This window comes from Drosophila albomicans, chromosome 3 (genome assembly GCF_009650485.2).
Source record: "Drosophila albomicans strain 15112-1751.03 chromosome 3, ASM965048v2, whole genome shotgun sequence".
In the NCBI taxonomy this organism is placed as follows: Eukaryota; Metazoa; Arthropoda; class Insecta; order Diptera; family Drosophilidae; genus Drosophila; species Drosophila albomicans.
This window is the reverse complement of record NC_047629.2, coordinates 41,050,318-41,070,757: the sequence shown is the minus strand read 5'-3', so window position 1 is coordinate 41,070,757 and position 20,440 is coordinate 41,050,318. Positions and strand designations below refer to the sequence as shown.

The window sequence follows — 20,440 nt, the reverse complement described above, 5'->3', positions numbered from 1 at the left end:
TGAGTGTGAGTGTGAGTGTGTGTATGAGTGAGTGTTATGTGTGTGCGTATTTTTGCCTGCGTTCGGTGCGTTTTTGGGACAACATCAAGCAACTTAGTTGCCATAATTTGCACATTTTTAGATCCTAACGTGCATGCAGCCGACAGCTGACCACGCCCACTATCGCCCACTGCACTCTATGCATAACAGCACGCCCCCTTTCTGGCTCTGCCACCGCAGCTGGCGTTGCAAGTGCCCAACATGATATACGACGAGGCATGCGAATGCATTTGATGGCTAACGGAAATTGCACTAAATATTCGCACAACAACATCAAATTGCAATTCGTAAATATTTTAAGGAAATGCAAAGGCAGTCAGCCGAGTCTGCTCCACAGTCAATTACCCTGCGACAATCAAATATAGATTACTTAAAGTGCTGATAACTAAAGTGAAATGCTTTTTATTAAGAAATTTATTTACAGACATTTCTATGTAGAAGAACAAGTTTTCAAACTTTGTAATAAAAAGACAATTTCTTTAAAATGTTATCAAAATATTTAAGGCAAAAATATCATTTCTTTAAAATGTTATGTTATATTAAAGGCAAAAATATCGTGTGAGGTTTTAGTAAAGAAATTATCAACGTTGAAAGTTTGTTTACCATTTGTTTTAAACACAGTATCGCAAAAATATCTTTAAAATTTGTAATAAAGATATCAATATAACCTTTATTTTCAAGCTAATTTCCTTATAAATGTTTACTCTGACAGCTTTCCAATTACAGCTCTCCAACTAACATCGAATTGATCAAAGTGTAAGAATTAGGAGGCTGCTGTTTTTAATCAAGTTACTTTACATTATTCGATATCGCAAAAATATACGGCAAATTTTTTAAAAAGTAAAAGTTTTGTTGTAAAGTAACAAAAGTTCTTTATTTTCTATCTACTATCGACTACATAATCTATATGTCTATTTAACAAAACTGTTTCTATCGACTGCCTACCAACTTAATTCCCAACGTATTGATCAAAGAGTAAGAGCTAGGAGACTGCAGTTTTTAAACAAGATGATTGTAGTAGCTATTAAAAGGTGTGTTTCTTTTAGAAGTTCTTTACTTTTAAGAAAGTATTCTTATACTAGTTAATCTCCGTATATAAAACTGGTTTTCCTTACTGACTGACTTGCTGGATGTTAAGGCACAAGTCAATCGGTAAGAGCTAGGAGGCTGCAGATTATACCAATCAAACCTACCATAAAGTGGTACAAAATTTAGCCAAAAAAGCTTCTTGAAATATAAATATAGTATAACGCTCGTTAGTCAATAAATTTTATATGCATTATGCGATCTTAGGAAAATGATTACTAATTAGTTTTAACATGAAATTTTTGTGTTCGCTTGATTACTCCTATAACAATTTTAAGATATATTAATGGAATTCGTGTAATTTAATTGTATATTTTTGCTGTTATAAACAAATGCATTAGTGCCAAATCTCATTAAGAAATTTTCAAAACTGAGAGTGTTGTTGAAATGTTAATAAGCGGTCAGACAGTCAGACAGCTGTGATAATGTTTTAGTATCCCGTTTGTTATTGCTGCTTTGACCATAAAGTATTTTATAGTCTCGAAACTGTCAGTTGCATTCACTCTCACACAGTCATAATGGTGTTCCTTCCTGGGAACTAACGAGTTTAAAGCTTGCATTGCGGTTTTTCCGATTTCCATTTGCAGTTGCATTTCATTTGAGAGGGGACGAAAAGTCAACACGATGCAAAAGCCAGCTTCAATTAAAAGCTCAAAGCAGATGACAGCAAATAGTTAAAAGCTTATGATTTTTTGTTTTTGTTTTTCTTTTTCGTTTTATTAAGAGGTTCATTAGGTCGTCAACAAGTGTTACAGTAGTCACTCGCAATTGAGCGACTTCAAAGACATTCGACAAGCGATCCTCAACGTCTCAGGTACAGTGAGCTGTAGGGATAAGCGCTGTAAGCGTAGGGTGAGGCGTAGACTCCGCTGGTGTAAGCAGCGGTGTAGGGAGAAGCATAGACACCGCTAGTATAGGCGGCAGCGTAGGGCGTGGCTGCCACAGCTGTAGGCCAAGAAGAGCTGTAGGCCAAGAACTGAGGCTTGGCGGCAGCCAGAGCGACGACGGCGAACAGACAGAGAGCGAACTGCAAGGGAAGAAGAGGGAAAGAAGGAATTGAGTAACGTTTAAGAAAGAGAGATGAAAATGGAACAAAATTTTGTGTAAAGTTTGCGAATGTTATATAAAGAGGAAAGGGAAAATGAACTGTATATTTTGGAAACAAAAGTTTAAGTTCTTTAATCGAATAAGAAGATTTAGATAGTTATATTTTTTCCGTTTCTTGTGAACTATTTCAAACTTGTTATATTCTTACTTAGTTTCTTATAATTCAATTTGGTTCCTATTATAATAATAAGAGTATTTCCTATTAAGAAAATGGTTTATATATCTTTGGTATTAAATTTTGAGTTATTTGCTATTTTGAATAGGTTGAATATTGGGTTAATATATTAACTATAAGAATCTGTTTGCTTCTGAAACTCGTGCCAAGTAATCAGATGTGAAAATACTGTTTGTTTTGGTTCCTTAAAAGAACTCGGAAAGCTTTATCAAATTACTGTTTGACTTATTTCTTGATTTCAACTCTTAGCGAATGGATTAGTTGAGATCATTTTCTTTGTTCACATTTTTTGCAATCTGAATAGTTAAAATCCTTTATTTTCCAGTTCAATTGTGTGACATTCGATTTTAGCTTTAAAATCTGTTCTTTTGAACAACTAGTTGTTGGTTATTTTTGGCGATCACTTTTAGGAACTGTAGAATTTTTTTTTTTTCAGCTTAGACAAACACTTTCTGACTCAACAAATCAATTCAACAAAAGAACTTTGCTTCATTTTTGGCAATCACAACACTAGATTTATATTATATATTTAGATCCTTTTTTAGATCGAAGCGAAACACTTTTGCTTTCGTAATACTCACAAACTTGAACATCTTGATTGATTTTTGGGGGTTGTTGTTGCTTGTGGATGACAAACTGATATGTTTTGCTCAGCGAATAGTCGTAGCTTTTATAGTCAGAAATCGGTCTATGGGATAGAGGGAATGACTGACTGACTGAATGAATGACCGACTGAGTATTGGGCAGTGGCAACTTGACCATGGCACGTCTCGTGCTTGGGCTGCCCGTTTTTAATTTTGCGTTTTGGGCCAGAAATAAGACTGACGAACTCAATGGGTCTTTATGAGCGTCTTGAGGCGTGCGCTGCATGTCTAATGGTCAAAAGCAGCTGATGTTATTACGTTGTTTACCTTGTGGGTGGCCACCAAGCTCCCTAGCTACCCCCAGCTCCCCCTTCTTCGTCTTTGCTCGCTCTGCATCCCCATCGACATCGACACCTAAATCGGAAGTAATCAAAATATTCAAATGCTGCTTCATTTGGCGCTCGTGCAATGTTAATTTGCTTTTGCAGCATGAACAATTAAGGCTTCATTGCCAGTTGGCCAATGCTATATAGTATACAGTATATATATATATTTTTGGGGTCCTTGGCTAGCGTCTTTTGTGCGAAATTTTTCCATTTTCTTTCCCCCCACAACGCATTTCCCTATTGTTCTGCTGCAGCAAATTTTCTATTCTGCATTCAATTTGTCAAACTGTTAAATTAAAGCAAGCTTCTTTCTCGGCATCTTTCTTTTGTCTTATCTTAGCCAAGGATAATAATGTGCTGCTTCTTCTTCTTCATGTTGTTCGCCATCTTCTTTCTTCCTTCTTCATTATTGTTGTTGCGCATTTTGCATGCAACATAAATTAAGTTGGCAGCACTTGCATTTAGAGCGGGCGTCCTGCAGATATTTCAATGTCCTGTGCGAATGAACGATGACGCTTTGTCAAGATTTGCCAGTTAATTTTATATTCAAGATTGCTGTCCCCCATGATGGGGTAGCTTAATGGACAAGTTACCCATTAATCTGGCTATTTTTGTTAATTTTAAACAAAAAGTAATCAGCTTTGAGCTATTAATTGCTGTCAAGCTTTATCTATACATACACTTTAATAATTCCACAACTTTTCGTTTCCATATAAATAACCAATTTGTGTTTGAAGTTTCGTGCGAGCATTAAAAATTCAAAAATCATGTCAACTACAGTTTTAGCGCAATTGGCTAGCTATAAAATTATCGCATGCTATAAAATGGCTTGCACAGCGCTGCTCAAACTGCAGTGGCTTCACAACTGTTATTGTTGTGTACGCTCTCTCTTGCTCTCGCTCTCTTTCTCTCTCGCGACGCTTGCGCTTTGGCATTTGCCGGCATTTTGCGTACCACAAACAATTCCTGGGCTCCCTGCACCCCTCTCGCTCACACCCACATGCCGGGGGCGCCCGCTGTTGATGCTTCCGTTTCCTGTGCTCTATATGTATACTATGTACTACATAACAATGTGTGTGTGTGCGTTCATGTTAATGCTAAATTAAAAACAAAAATAAAATGAGTGTTGGGGCCTAAAAATAGATGGAATTCAGAATTTTCCGACTAGTTTTGTTTTTGAAAATGCCGAACGCAATACTTGATTGTTATTGTGGAAAATCAAATAGTGGAAAACAAGGTAAATTACTTTTGAAGTGGGGCAAGAGAATACAAAACAATAATAACAATAACATTTCATTTTTGATTGCTTCATTTGCTTGGGAAATGCTGGAAAACTGTTTTGTGGGTGGGATAGCATAGCGAGCATATAAAGCTCTGGCAATTAGATATACACAAATATATATGCGGGTGGAGGCTGCGTTGAAGGGGTTTGGGGAGGCTAGTTTTATGGCCAAACGCATTTTAAGTGGAATGTAAATAAAAGGCTTTTTGGGCGCCTGGGTTTCAACATTTCGTTGTTCGAAATTGGCAATTATTAATAATATGCTCATAAAAAACGCATTTAACTGTCTCGTAAATGTTAAAGTTGTAAATCAAAAGTCAATCTCAACGAAAGTTATGGGAATAAAACACTCTCACATTTTTATCAATTTCAAACTGAAAGAAAATTGGTTAACAATGTCAAACTTAATTTCCGTTTTTTTTATTTTTTGTTATTCATAATTTTCCCGCCGGCTAATTAATTGCCTTTGTTTTCAAGCATCTGCTGTTAATAATTTACTATTTTCACCGCTCAATTTAAATTGTGTGTGAGTGAGAGCGAAGATCGTTTGCTAGCGACAACTTAACAGTTTGCTATGATGTTATTAACATTGAGCACAAGTGTTGACATGAGACACAAACGTTACGTGCTTAACGATTTTTAAAGAAAAGAATAAATAAATAATAAAATTGCGAGTCCAGTTAAACTATTGTTTAAATTTTTATATGAATTCAATTAGTCTTTATATGAATTCAATTATTCACATGCGATTCACATGCTACTCATTAACAGCGTTTGCTATCAGGTTTTACTCTCACGCTCTCTCAGCTTCTATGCACTCAGCTGACAGCGTTGCCACCCAGCTCATAACAATATTTTTTATATTATAAAATTATTAGTTACGATAGAAAAGTATGACAATGAACAAATTCAAATTATATTATTTAATTTTTTTTATTAAACATTTCCAATAGCTTATTAAATAAATAAAAGTGTATCGTATTGTTTACATGCGTTCCCAATTAACAGACGCTGAGCATAGGCTGTTAACTTAACAGCTTCACACGAACAGCTCTGAGAGCTAGCGAGAGAGTAATTTCTCATTGAAAACAGCAACAAAGCAGCTGGTAAACACTAACACCAGCAGACAGTTTGCTCAGAGAAGAGCAGCAATGTGAAGTGAATGCGACATTTGCAGCTAATTTAAATAATAAGTAAATAAAGAATATTAGTTGGAGAAAGAAAACGAATTGCAGTTATTTAGTTAGTCATAAAATCGCAATTTGAGGACTTTTAATGAGAGTGAAGCGTGTACATTTTTAATCGTGACTCTAGTTACTTGTGAAAAGTAGCAGTTAAGTGATGCGTGCTCATCACTGACGCTGCTGCTTGCCACTCTCAGTCGGTTGTTGGAGAAGTGAGTCGAAAAAAAACCGTTGGGCGAGTTGGACGCGGTCCACGGTTGATACATATATAAATAAATAAATACAAAACACACATTTTTTGACGGCAAAATTTGTTGTTCAAATTGTGAATACAACTCTAACTTGCAACGAAAATTTTTCACAGCCGGCGCGTCGTATAATTACACTTGTGTGTGTCCGTGCGTGTGCTTTACTGTGAACGCTAGTATTTGCGCATAAATAAATGATTAGTAAATCATAAATAAATAAATAGCAACAAAAAAACACGCAAATACTTGCGAAAATTATTAACGCCAGCTGCAGGCAAATAGTGTGTGTGTAAGTGAGAATATTGTTAAGAATAGTGTGTGAGTGAGTGAGAAAAGAAGAGCCATAAAGAAGAAGCAGCAATAGTGACGACGCCGCGACGGCGGGTAAACAAATGGCAGCGTTCTATGGAATGTGAATAAGAAGAAGCAGAGAAAGAGTGGCCACTAAGGCAAATAACAAAAAAAAAAAAACAAAATCAAAAATTGGTTTTTCATTTCAATACGAATCGAAAACAAAGTGCAAAAGGCAACAACAACAACAACAAATACCAACTACAACTACCAAACTACAAAGCTACAAAGAGCGCCCAAAAAGAAAATCCGGTTTTACAACTTCTGAAGCCGCAGCCACACTGTCGCTGCTGACGTCGCTGTCAGCGTCGCATTCTGTGCTGTTGTTTTTGCTCTCGCATTTTGCTGCATTCACATACACACACCAATTCATATATTTTTCTTGATGAAATTCCAATAAATTTGAACAAATTGCTGTGCAGCTTATGCAAACTGCAGGTGTGAATTAAACTTTCAATGAACCACGTAAAACAAAACAAAAGCAGCTGCCAAACGTCAGCGTTGATGTTGACGTCGTACAGGTGCTAGCAGCGGCAGAGACAGCGCGTCGGCAGAGCAGTGTGAATTACAGTTTTGTTGTTTTTTTCTATTTCTGTTATACACAACAACAAAGCAGCTGCGGCTGCGACGTCGACATCGACAATATGTGTACAAAAAAAGCATAAAATATTTATGAAAAAAGTGAAATCAATAACAAAAACAAAAAGTGAAAAAATAAACATATTAAAATATTTATGTTTCCCTAAAAATAGATAACAATTTAATTTTTTTTGTTACCTTCTCTCACTCTCTCTTTCTATCTGTTTAGTTAATGTTTTCCTCTTTCCACTTTAAATGAATTGAATTTTAACATGCCATCGACTTGAGCGCTTTGTTGTTGTTGCACCACTGTGCTTATCTTATCCGCAACACGCCCGTTGAATTGTTATGTTGCAAGTTACCCCCAAAAAAATTATGTCTACTTCCTTATCTGAAAAAAAACACGAAAAGAAAAGCAAAGAAAAAGGAAAAATGCCTTTGGCTTGCTATGGAATTGCAACAACATTTTCCACATTTTCGTTTTTTTCGAGAATATATATTTTTTATCTACTTACACGCGTCTAGACGATGTTTTTTGCTTTTGTTGTTGTTGCTGCGCTTTGTAATTGAAATACTGCAAACGCACTGAGTGCAAGCGAGTCAGCGCGATACAGGGATGCTTTCTATTTCCCTCTCTCTCGCTCTTGGCTGTCTGCTGCGATTTTTACTACTTTCTGTTGTGCTTTTTCATTTCCCTTTCCCACTCCCTTCACACAGCATCCAAAAGCTGAGCAACCCCCATAAAACGCATTTACAGCCCCACAACATACTGACTGCTGTAGTTGTTGTTGCTTATTTTTTTTGTGGGCGCCGTTTGCGCGCAAATTTAAATTTATGCGAATATCTCAGAGCACTAACTGCGACGCTTTGTCGCCCTCGACATTCCATCCCTCCCATGCCCCACTCCACTGCAGACCAAACAACTTCGCAGCAAAAAGTTTTGCAGCTTTGGACTTTGACACCGACGTCGACGCTGACGTCGACGCCAACACAAGTCTTTTAGTTGGGGCGTTCAATGGTTTTATTCTGCTGTCTGCTGTTGTTGTTCTTGCATGCAGACAAAGAATGAGACAGAAGACACGATGAGACTTGGTACAAATGCCTCCCATTTGCAGCACCGCAGCAGCCGCCCTGTGAATTGTGTTCCATTAGCAGCAGCAACCCCACACATACACTTGCAATGCAATGCGAGTGAGTGTGGGGCTCTGTGTGTATGTGTGTTTGAGCGCGTAGTGTATTCATGTAGTAACCCAGTGGCACAGTGGGTCCTGGGTGATTGAACTTTGTCTGCGTATATGTGTGCATGGAAATAAAAGTTGAAAAGTTAATAAAGAGCTACAGTGATTGTTTACTTGTTTTTGTAATGAGTATACAGACAGCGTCCATTCTGATGATTTTAATTATAGCATTTAAGCAGCTGTATTGTATTCATTTTATTATTGCGGCTTTGTCGCAATATGAAATCTAATTAGATATTTCCACCACCACAATGATTAATAACCATACACTGAAGAATTTACTGAACATGCAGTGAGAGAGTGAGTAATTATAATTGCAACTCCTTGAACATGTGTGTGCGCCACTGTGCGACGACAGCTGCTGCTGGTCAGAGAGCATTGGCTGCTGTTACTGTTACTTTTGCTATTGTTGTTGTTATTGCCGCGGCTACTTTGACTCTGTTATTTGCTTTTGCTTCTGTTTTTCTGTGTTTCTCTTTTGAGTTTGAGTCGCGTGTTATTTGTAGTTGCTGCTGCGGCTGCTGCTGTTGAGTTTACATATGGCGCAAAAACAAAACGTGCTCGAGTAATGGAACAAAGTTCTACCCTTCCCCTCCATGTCTCGCTCTTTTGAGCTTTTTTGCTCTTAATTGGATTTGATTGGGTTTTGGCGCTAGAGGCGCCAGTCATAAACTCAAATACATTATGCGCATTGTGAGTCTCGGCTTGCTTTGATTGTTGTCTACACAAATCGCATTAGTTTTTCTTGTCTTCCCTCCCCCTTCCCACTATTCAGCACCTCATTTTGCAATGCTTTTCTCAGCGCTTTCCATTTCGGTTTTCAGTTTCAGTTGCTGATCTTTTTGCACTCCATTGTGTTTTTGGCTTTCCCAAAAAAGCTCTCGCATTTGCCCCCAAAACCAGGCAAAAAGCAGAGCTCACCACCCTCGAGGCTCGAGAGCATTTGGCGTTGCCACAGTGCCATAAAAATCGCTAAACTACTGAACTGTAAAAGTTCATTGAACCTGCCGCATTGAGCGCCACAAGAGACCCAACAACAGCCCATTGTATGCTGCAGTTATTGCTTTTGTTGTTGCAGCCCACTGCCTGTGACGTTGTTGTATTTGCTTTTCACACACACGCTCCAAGCTTCTTTTTTCCATTTTCATATTTAATATGCACCGCTGCTGCTGATGTTGCAAGTTAGAAGTTGCTGGCGTCAGCGTTTTTTCCTTTTCCACAATATGTGCAATATGCTGCCACAACAGCAGCGCTCCCTGCTGCCCAAACAGTGATACTTAACACACTTGCTAATTTAATCGTGCCTTTTTTATGAATACCCTGTAAGGCAGCAATTTATCGATTGTTATCATTGATAAATTGCTTAACTAAGAGCTGCTGATTAAGATACGAAGTTAAAGAGCTTTTTTGTTTATCTTAATTAAGGTTTTAAAAACGTTTTAAGCACTGCAATAAGAGATGAATGTCTCGAATAAATTCAAATGTGCTTATCGCCGTTAAACGTGAGTGAAAGTTAAGCATGCTCTCGCGTTACAGATAAAACGATAATAGCGCTGTTATCGAAAGACAGCATATGTTTATCTCTGTTGCGCACATAAGCTTAAAGCTTAACAGTGCTGTTAACTACGTGCAGTCTGATCTTGCACAGCCTCTGTTATGCATAACAGAGCGTGTGTGTGTGTGCCAGGCTGTAATTGTTCTGGCATGCCAGCACATGCATTCTATCTCTTGCTCACTTCCACTCCCACTCTTTTGCATGGCACAGTCGCTTTGTCCGCGTCTAGCTCAATGGACAGTCGTTAAAGCAAATGTTGTAGCATTTTCTCTTCATATTGTAATTGCTGCTGTGAGCTGCTGCGGGCTGCTGTTGATTTTTATGCTTACACCCGAGTGTCTATTGTGGTCGCCATTGTTGTGATTGTTGTGGCTGTTGTTGTTGTTGCTGTCACTGTGCTCCACTTTTCGCCAATTCTCGGATGCTTTGGGTCTGGCCGAGTTTTTAATGTGAGCGAGCGCGCGCCACAAATCCCAAAAGCCAAATAGCCCCAAACTAACGAGCCAAAACTCAGCACACTGGAACACCTAACTGTTACAACAACTACTTACAACAACAATTGTGGTTACAGTTAACCAAGTTTCGCTATAACATTGGCCAGTTTAGTTGCCTATAAGCTAGGCCTACTATATTACAGAAGATCTTTGCGTGTTTGATTTTAAACCCCATTAAATAAACATTGCGTTACACTTGCTGCGGTTCTTCAACTGTTTAAACTACTTCTGCTTCTGCTTTTGATGATTCTTCTTCTTCTTCGACTGCGTCTAGTCGCGACACGCAGATTGAATTTTAAACTTGTCTGCCGTTGGCGGTGCCCTTTGTCTGTCTGCATCGTTGTTTTTTATTCCCTTTTTTTTTGCCTTTTGTGTGTATCCTGTCATCATCATCATCGTGTCTTCGCTTACCTGTGCCTGTGCCTGCATTTTTCCTGTATCTGTATTCGTATCTGTATCTACAATTCCCAAACTCAACCAACTAGAAATCTACCTGACCTGCTCTGTCGACTCCCTCTCCCTCTCACTCTATATATCGTTCTCTCTTTCTCTCTCACTCTCTGTGTTGCCATCTGCACGAATATTCTAATAAGATTTGTCTGGCAAGGAGCTGAGTTGGCAACTGGTTTGCCACTACTACTGAAGGATTGCCCTGTGGAAAAGAATAAAAAGATTTAAATTGACTCTGGCTCCATAATCGGAATGTGTGTGTATGTGTAACGCAAAAGGTAAACGGACTGTATGAATTGATTCCGTTTGCACTCTCTCTTTGGTTCTTTCATTGGTTTTTCTTTGCTTTTTCTGTAAATATCTATTTCAATGCATTTCACACATCGTTTAACAATTCGTCTTTGGTAATAATGCCAAAGGATTTCGTATTGAAATCTTCTTTATTTCGTTACAGTCTTTTTTCGGGTTTTATCAAGACTAAAAATAATCTTTATCGCTGCCAATTGGGGAAAAGTGCATGAAAAAAGTTACAAGAATTATAACCAAAAGTAGAAATTTCAAGCTTGGTTAACTTAAAGTAGACAGCGTAACCAATGCTTTAAATACTTGAAGAAAGTTCTTTATACTTTTTGTATTAGATTTATTAAATGAGATTATGTTCATAAAGAAGAGTATGAACATATTTTATGAGAATTTCAGTTCAATGCCGTAAATGAATATTCTTTTGGAGACTTTAAATTATATTCTTTTTCTATATTAATTAAAATTCCATATTTGTATTGAAATGTATGTAATTTTATAAATCTATAATCTTTAAAATAAATAAGATTTATAATCAAAATAAAGTAAGTTGCTACCCTTCAATACATTTATGGCTAAAATTGAGAATCTCTATTGCAGTGGCTAATATTGAGACCTTTGTAAAAGTTTCTTGAAATAAAGGGGAGTTTTTTATATTTATGTGCATTCCAGCTTCTCTCTTTCTTTCAGTCATTCCTTATGTCCAATAAATGGATTTCTCCCTTAACTGTTTCTTTTGTAAAAATTCCTAAACTGCAAAACTTTCAGCACCCTTTACTTCATCGATTCTGCATTGCTTTCATCTTGCTATGCCTGCCATTTGCCATTTGCTTTGTTGCACAGTTCTTTAGTCAATTTTCCTTATAGGCACTTCAATTGTGTCCCATGCTTGTTTCACCTAAAACCTTTTCTCTCTCTCTCTCTTTCTCTACGAACATGACACACAACTTCTGTTATATTTCCGCCTTTCGACAGATTTCATTGCCATTGTCGCAGTGCTTGCCAAACAATTTGCTTCGTTACGTTTCGTTTAGCTTTTGTTTCAAGTCAAGTGGCCCTCGGGCAGTGCATATGGTTACCATTTCACTCATACACTCACAACACTCGACTTCAACTCCATCTTTAGCTTCAGCTTGAGCTTCAACTTCCCAACTCTTGCATCTCTGCAACTTCATCTCGATGTCTCGACTGTGATGATGATGACAAGTGGCTGTTGCCTCTCTGCGCTGTCTCCTTTGTGGCTTTTAAGTTAATTTTTATAAAATTGAAAACATTTTGCTGAATGACACTTGTACGAGTAACTCAAACCTCCCAACACTTTTCTTTTTTTTTATTTTTTTGTGCAAATTGTCAAAGCAATAAAAGATTGACAAGTTTGTTGGTTGGTTGGTATTTCTGTGTTTTTGTTGTTGATAAGAAAGTGTTCAAAGGGTGTCAAAGACTTAATGAGACTCGTTGTCATGTTTGTATAAAGTCGTGTGTGTTTATATTTTGAATTGCTTAATTGCAGTAATTAACGAAAAAGTGAAACCCCATAAAGCAGGCGCCACAGAAAGTGAGCCAAGAAAGTGAAACAACAACTAAACTAACTAAATGAACAACCCACGCGATTGTCGCCACATGTTGCGTGTGTGCAACTAATTAAAATAACCAAACAACAACTAGAACGACGAACAACAACGAGAACGACGAACAACAGGTCACTCTCTCCTCTCTCTCTCTCTCACTCTCCAGAGAGATGGCAGCATATTAATTGGGAATGTCATTGCGCAACAACAAGTAGCAACATGGCCTATCAACAGCAGCAGCAACAGTTGCTGGCGCAGCTGCAGCAACAGCATAAATTCCAAGCCCAACAGCAACAGCTCTCGAATGGCAACGGAGCTGGCTCCAAGTATGCAGCGAATAGCAACACAAGTCGCAACAATCTTGCCACACTTGTGGCCGCCATCAATGGCCACGATCAAACGGATGCCTCACAACCCAACGCTGGCTATCAACTATCCCCAGCAGCTGCCTCAAGGGTGGCACATGGCGCCACATTGGGTCCGCCCTCGTATAGTGCGGCGACTGCTCAGCCAGCTTTCGCCTACTTCAGTCAACAGCAGCAGCAGCAACATGCACTTGCCTATCAGCAACATCAACAACAACAGCAGCATCAGCATCAGCAACATCAACAACAACAATTGACGCTGCCACCGCCGGATCTCACGGATGGCATTGATCATCATCCGGTTTCAATGTCGCCACCAGATTCACCGAATGCCGCCTCTGCAGCGGCTGCTGCTGCTGCCGCCGACCTCGAGCAGCAACTGTGCGTTGTGGCCAAGATGCAAAAGTCGGTGACGATCACCGTGACACCGCAGCGCAGCAATTCCATGGATTTTCTCAACTTTGAGGAAAAGCGACAGCTCATCGCATCATCATTATCGCTCTCCGATATTCTGCAGAGCAATGCCAGCAATGCCAAGGAGGCAAATGCTATCAATGCGAATGGTGGTAAGTTTCACCAAGAGTAATTAAATTGAATTAAATTCAATTGGAATTCTTTTTCCATCTGTCATATGTTATATATATGAAATATAGCTGGGCATAGTTTGTGCCTATGGAAATGTTGATGCATTTCTTCTTTATTAAACTAGAATTCCACTCTGTCTTAAAACATTTTTTATAAATTCCAAAAAGTTGTCTCCGGTTGTGACTTGTGATAGGTGCTCATATAAAAATTTCGATAATTGATGCTGTTTGAATTTAAAAAAATACAAATCTAATCTACAATATTTTAATATTCAAAATATACTTTGCTGACGTTGGGAGTAAAAATAAAATGTGGTTCATAATGTTATATTCAAGATTAAATCAATTATAAGAAAAAGTTTTCTCTTGGCATATTTTGAAAAAATAAAATATGGTTGATAATGCTGCTTTTCTTTAATGAATTTAAGATTAGATTAAATCTTTTATGAAAAAAAATATTCTCTTGGCACATTTTGAATGCTCAAAAATGCATAGCAGAGATGATTTTGGAAAAAATTTAACTGAAAATATTATTGAATGTTTTCCATTTACAATTTTTTTTGATTGTGAATTCTGTTAATTCTTGTGAATAAAATTATTTCTAGAAACATTTTATAAACTTAAATAATTAATTGCAAGGATTATATAAAAAAGTAACTGAAAATACTGTGCGATATTTTTTATTCACAATTCATTTTGCTGAATTTATATTATGAATAAAAATAAATAGATATTTGCTAGTATTTTCTTTAAAAATATTGTCAGAAAAAATCTACAAATTCTTAAATTTTTTATGGAATATCAAGACTTTTATTGATAAGTTTTCTCTGTACATTATTTAAATGCAAACCAAAACTTTATGCCAACTTTATTATATTATAGAATTTCTTAAAAGAAAAATGTAATAATTTTGAATGGCATCGCCGTCAGTGATTCATTGATTCATTTTTAATTCACTGTAAAGTGAATATTCAAATGAGTTATCTATTAATCTGGAAAGCTTTTTAAATGCCGAAATCCCCCATTGCTGATAAGTGTTTTCATTTCCATTTCCATTATCATTTGGATTTTGCCATTTTCATTTTCATTTCCATCCATTTCCATTGCGATGCTCTCTCAGTATCCATTTTAATCGCTTCGATGGCTCCACTGCGAATTTGAAGTGCAATCAAATGAAATGAAATAACTTTAACAAATTATTTTTTGTCGTTTGTTTGTTTTGCTTTGCTGCCTTGCTGCCTTGCTGCCTGTCTCTGCAACAATTTTCGATTGCCTGAAACTTTTTTATTTGTTTTGTTTTTGCTTTTACACACATCTGCCACAGAACGGAAATGTTTCTCAGTGCTTTTGTTAGCGACGTGCCCCAAAATGGTTCACTGCACTTGAATGTGACGTTGCGCGAAGCGTGGGGCATCAGAAACTAGGGCTTGGCTTGGAACAGTGGGATTTGGGTCCAAGAGAGCCGAGTGCCGAGACTGAAAGAAGAGTTGTCAACGCTTTTTTATCTGTTGTCTACAGCAAACAATACACATATGTTGCCCAATGGGGACGTCCTCCCTCCCTCCCTCAGCTAAAGCGGATTTCATGCTGCGTTGCGTTGAGTGTATGTGTGTGTGTGTTGTATTGTGGGTGCAACAGGCAGGTGCAGCACCCACAGATAACGCGTATGGGGATTGCTTGTGTCTGTTTGCCATTTCCCTACAGAGTTCTTTAAACTTGAGTGCACTGATGAAATGGGTTAACTTTTCCAAGTGGATTTCAATTTTATTGTATCTCTTTTCCGATTTGATTTCAATTGAGTCTTTTCACAAATCATTTGCATATCCGATTCGCATCGTCTATACACTTTATTTTAATCATCACACCTAACCCACTTAACTCGTTACGAGACTCTCCCCCCTCTAGGTGTCTCTGGCTTGGCGCATTGTGTAGCATTTTGCACACTTTTATAATGCCGTCGGACAAGACATCAACGTTGATGAACTGACGGACTGAGTCATAATCACCTTCATCAATCAAATTCAACAAGAAATTTGAGCAGCCAGCAAGTCAGCGAGTCAGTGAAGAGGAAGAGAGATGTGTATCCAAAAAATGTGAGGGGAGATTGTCGGCAAGATAGCAGTGTAATATTAATTAATCTGTCGATAGTAATATTCAACGAATTTGCGGCAATCAATAGTATGTTTCTCATATCGATAGCAAGTATTTGAAGTCGAAATGGTTAAACTTTCGATAGTATTACGCTTATACCGAGAATTACAACTATCGATAGTATATCTCTGCTATCGATAGTAACTAATTACTATCGTACTTAGCTATTTCCTAGTACACTTCTCATCATTCTATTTTTAACCAACTCATTACTGCTGCATTATGCAGTCGCATTCCTCGTTTGTGGCGAAAGCAAAAAGCTCGTCAACCGCTAACAATAACAGAAGTTTTAAATAATAATAACATTAAATGTTCCTTGACTGTTTGTCTATTTTTAGCTCGATTCTCAGTTTGCAGAACTTTTGCATTGCTCGCTGTTCTTTGTTTCATACTTGTCGCTGTTTATTGACATTTAAAATGTTGTGTTTGTAATTAAAATGCTCGTATTTCAAGTTCAAGTCAGAGCACGTGTCCCATTGACAAAGATACCAAGAAAGAGAGAGAGAGAGGAAGAGAGCGAGAGAGAAATGAGAAATGCAGCGAGAGCGAAATTTATAAACAAAACATACGTTTATTGCGTTGGCTTGGATAATTAATTCAGTGTGTCAAAGTGAGGCGATGAATCATTTCAATTTCATTTGCTGTCGTCGTTAACCAGTGTCTCAGTTTGCCATTGTTTTTGTAGTTACTGTAGCTGTCGCAGTTGTCGTTCGTTGTTGTTGTTGTTGTAGTCTCTGCTAACCGCATTCCTCGCATTTTTTACGATAATTTACGAAATTGCAGTGTATATTGTAGTCAGTCAAACAAACAAGATCTGAACAAAAGCGGCAATGTGAATTTGTTTTGCAACAAGTTTTAAGTAGATTTTTTCTGCCAAGTGATTGAAATCAAGCATTAATCGTGTGTAGGGGTCAATCTTTTGGTTACGGCACGCGTGTTAATGGAGGTGTTTACGTCGGAAATTCCGAAATTGTTTTTTAAGAAAAACCCACAAGTAAATTAAATTGTTTACAATTAAATAAAAACATTATATAGCTTTTTAAGTTACAAAGTTAGTGGAAGTGTCGCACTTAAAGGGAAAAATATAATCGTAACAACCTTCTGAGAGTTATCGATAGTAAACTTACTCTATAGTAAACGTTTCGATAGTAATCGATAAGTTAAATTGCTTAAAATTAAATTAATACATTTTACATCTTTTAAAGTTACAAAGTTAATCCAAGTGTCGCACTGAAAGGGAAAAATGTAAACCTAACAACTTGCTGATAGTTATCGATAGTAAACTTACTCAATTGTGAACGTATCGATAGTAATCGATATTTCCAATTCAATTTAAACATCTTCGATTTGAAAACTTTCTCTCACACTCCTTTCTATTAATGCCAGAAAAATAAATTTATTTTGATAGTTATCTTGCTTAACACTCCACATCGAATTATTATCAAATTCAACTTGAGCTATTGCATCTCCATATAACTATCTATTTATGGCTTTCGTTTAAGTTGTTCGTTTTATTGCTTTGGGAAACTTTATGCTCGCCTCTTTCGCCTCAATAAAATCCAATTGTTCTAATTTCCGGGGGATATTTTCCGTGTTGTTGTTGTTCTCAGCAACGCATCGCATTCAACTTTGCTCCCATGACTGCGAATTTTTTGTGTTTTTTTTTTATTATATATCTATAGCAAACAATTCCACATCTGGCAATTATTTTGCAACGAAAACTAAACGAGAAATTGCCATCAATAAAACATAAATCGAACTGACTTCCCATCACTTTTTCTCCCTCTCCCTCTCTCTGTCTGCTGTCGCTTTTAAGCTTCATTCTCATTCACATGGCGAATGTTTTCCAATTCCGTTTCAATTGCAATCATCAAACGGTCTTTCATTTCCCCTCGTTGCTCCTCCTTCGCAGTTAACTTCAAACGAACCTTGTGTGAGTGTGTAAATCGATAAATTTGTTGACTATCGATATGCGCCCGGCGCCCCAGCTAACGTAAAGCTTTCAATGTCAGCGCCGCCCATTTGCAGTTCACTTAAATTTCATTTGACGAGCGTCGAGAATTTCCTTTCGCCTTTTTCTCTGTTTTGTTTTGTATTGCTTTTGTTGCTATTTTCTCAGTTTTTTTTTTTTTTTTCAATTTGCACGCCAATTTCGCTGTCGGCGGCTCTTCGCTGTCTTCGCAGCTGCTTGACTACACAGCTACTGCGATTAGAGCTGTAAAAAATACGGTGGCAATAAAAACAGTGGCAATGGTTGCCACAGTGATGAGGCAGGCTGAGACAACACACACATTTAAACAAACACACACACATATGAGGTCCACTCCAGACAGTACAGAGAGTACAGTAGCTTGAGCTAAAAACAAAACTGGCTACAGGAAATATGGAATGCAATAAAAACAACAACGACAACAACAACAGGAACATCGACAACGACATCGACAACGACTTTGAATTTAAAACTGGCACCCAAAGAGTGTCTTGAATACCCAAGAGGGGAGGGAGATGTGACGGACGGGTTTGCTGTGGCGACACTAAAGGCTTGCCGCAGGATAATTTGTGGGTGGGGCGGTTTATTTATAACTTTAAAAACAAGCCTGCGTAGCCACAAGGTTCGGTGGCAAACGCAGAGGCCTCTCGGTCTGTCCCCTGACTCTTTCCGCTCTTTGTCTACCTTCTGCAGCCATTTGACGGCCAAAAATTTAATTTGATTGTTGTACCCTTTAAATAACAAAGTTGGGAGTGGGTATGTTTGCGTGATGGTGAACAATTTTAGTAAATCATTTTTAGTGTAAGTTTGTTGTGTTGGCTTAGGTTGTTTAAAAAATATTTTTAGTACTTTTGAAATAATTTAAAACTTAAAATTTTGGTACTATTCGCTCATGAATATAACATATGAGGCACATTTTTATTAAAAGTTAATTTATGTTCTATAAATTGCACATTTTTAGTAAATCAATTTAATTATTACTTCGATATATTAAATTGGGTGTTTCTAGGTTGTTCCCAATATTCAATAAATCATTGAATAATTACGCAAATTGTTGCTACAATTTAAAAATATATAATACTCAAAAACAATTTGAAAATGTTCTAGTGAAAACGGTATTTTTATTACGCATTTCGTACTTTAGTAAATCATATTTCATTAGCTTACGTTTTTTGTTATTTATAACCTTTTACTGAACTTTAATTGAAGTTGATGGAATTTAGATGCTATACGGAATTCGATATATAATATTTTATAGCTCAAATTCATACAAACGTAACCTTTTTTATACTCTTAATGATTACGATAATATCAAATATTAAGACAACTTCTTTAAATTAATTTCTAATAGAAAATATTATGTTTATTAGGCGTTCGATATACTTGTTAGTAATCTAAACATTTTTGTTGTAATTCAGCACTTTTTATAGCAACCTACTTTTATTTTAGACAATTGAAAATGCGCTTTAAATATGCTACCGAGTTTATTTTGCCCTCTCAATATTTTAAGAATTTTTATTCGTTTTCCTATACATGTTGCGAACATCAAAAGATTTCGTAGAAATAATCTACGTTATCATCAGCATTTTCCAGATTAATCCACGTATTTCTACCATATTTCATGGAATTTATGGCATTTCTCCATTGCTTCTAAACGCACTTTATGGGCACTAATCAAATTTAAGATTACGCTCTTGAGCAGGGTATCTTAAAGTGCCTCCATCTATGCGGCTTTGCCACTCACCTAGATACTCAAGGCTCCCCCCTTTGCTAGTGGGACTTGATGGCGCCGATTGACAGCCAACGTTGAAAACAAATTTGGCCACGTTCCGAGCTCCGCCCCGCTTTCAAATAAGTACGTCCGTCCGTCCGTCCGCCTGTCTGTTTGTCTGTCCGTTCGTTTGGTTGCGCCAGCTCATTCAGTCAATATTTCTACGGGTCGCTAATCGAAAGGTATTAATCAATAAATTGGCGTCGAGTGTTTGCTGATTAACTTTGCTATTTTTGTGGCGTCGTCTCGCTCGGATATGGTAGATACTTTTACCCACTCTTCTCGTCTCTTTCTTGTCGATTCTCCTCATTTTTTTGCCCCACTCATAATTTGCGTTTGGCGATTTCTTACGCAAGACAACAAGCTTCAAGTTGTTTACATTTGTATTTTGTTTACAACGATTTTGTTGTGTTTCACAGTTCGCACAATTGTGAGAATGTTGGTGGGCGTTTGAGTTGAGGTGCTAATGAGGCTCAGCTCTAACCAAAGCCGATTATCAACCTCATTATTATGATCGTCGTCGTCGTCATCATCATCAGTGGAAGCAATAGCAAACAATGTGCATTGTTCTCATCGTTGAGTTAAACGACAAGTTGTATAACTTATTTGCAGTCACGATTCAAAAATAATTGTGATTTGGGTTGGGTTTGCAATTGCTTTCAACATTCACCTTATTGCTAGGCATACTACACAGTTGTATGGTAATATATTTGGTTTTATATTTGTGAGCTATGATAAGCAGCGATAACACTCGACAACACAAACGGGCTTTTGTTCTTCGATTTTTGAGGAACTTAGTCATCCATCGATTGTTGTATCTTCTACCTATGCAAAGCTTCAGCTGCAGATAGCGATTGTTTGCATAAAACGTGAGTGAACCCAATGTTGATAAAGTTGTCCGGTGAACGGGGCTGCCAACTTGTTAGAGTATAATATAAAATAATTTATATTTA

At 37.3% G+C, this 20,440-nt stretch overlaps 2 protein-coding genes across 11 annotated transcripts in view; one reads left to right on the top strand and one right to left on the bottom strand.

Moving 5' to 3' along the window:
• Positions 1 to 20,440, top strand: part of LOC117570920 (phosphatase and actin regulator 4) — a 138,160-nt gene that overhangs the window by 27,375 nt on the left and 90,345 nt on the right. For 2 of the 10 annotated variants that reach the window (XM_034252836.2, XM_034252835.2), the window contains exons 1-2: positions 6,080 to 6,380; positions 12,569 to 13,557. The exons of 5 other annotated variants lie outside the window; for them this stretch is intronic. In XM_034252836.2, the coding sequence (XP_034108727.1) occupies positions 12,846 to 13,557 (712 nt within the window). In that variant the 5' untranslated portion in view covers positions 6,080 to 6,380; positions 12,569 to 12,845. Of the gene's footprint in view, positions 1 to 6,077; positions 6,381 to 12,568; positions 13,558 to 20,440 lie in introns of those variants that run through there. 3 more of the 10 variants (XM_034252841.2, XM_034252839.2, XM_034252838.2) reach the window with 3 other exon arrangements.
• LOC117570926 (neuropeptide-like 4) lies at positions 583 to 3,058 on the bottom strand. Its single transcript, XM_034252856.2, has 2 exons — positions 2,989 to 3,058; positions 583 to 2,152 (listed from the first exon to the last, which is right to left on the bottom strand). The coding sequence occupies exons 1-2, from the start codon at positions 2,998 to 3,000 to the stop codon at positions 1,928 to 1,930; spliced, it is 237 nt and encodes a 78-aa protein (XP_034108747.1). The 5' UTR covers positions 3,001 to 3,058; the 3' UTR covers positions 583 to 1,927.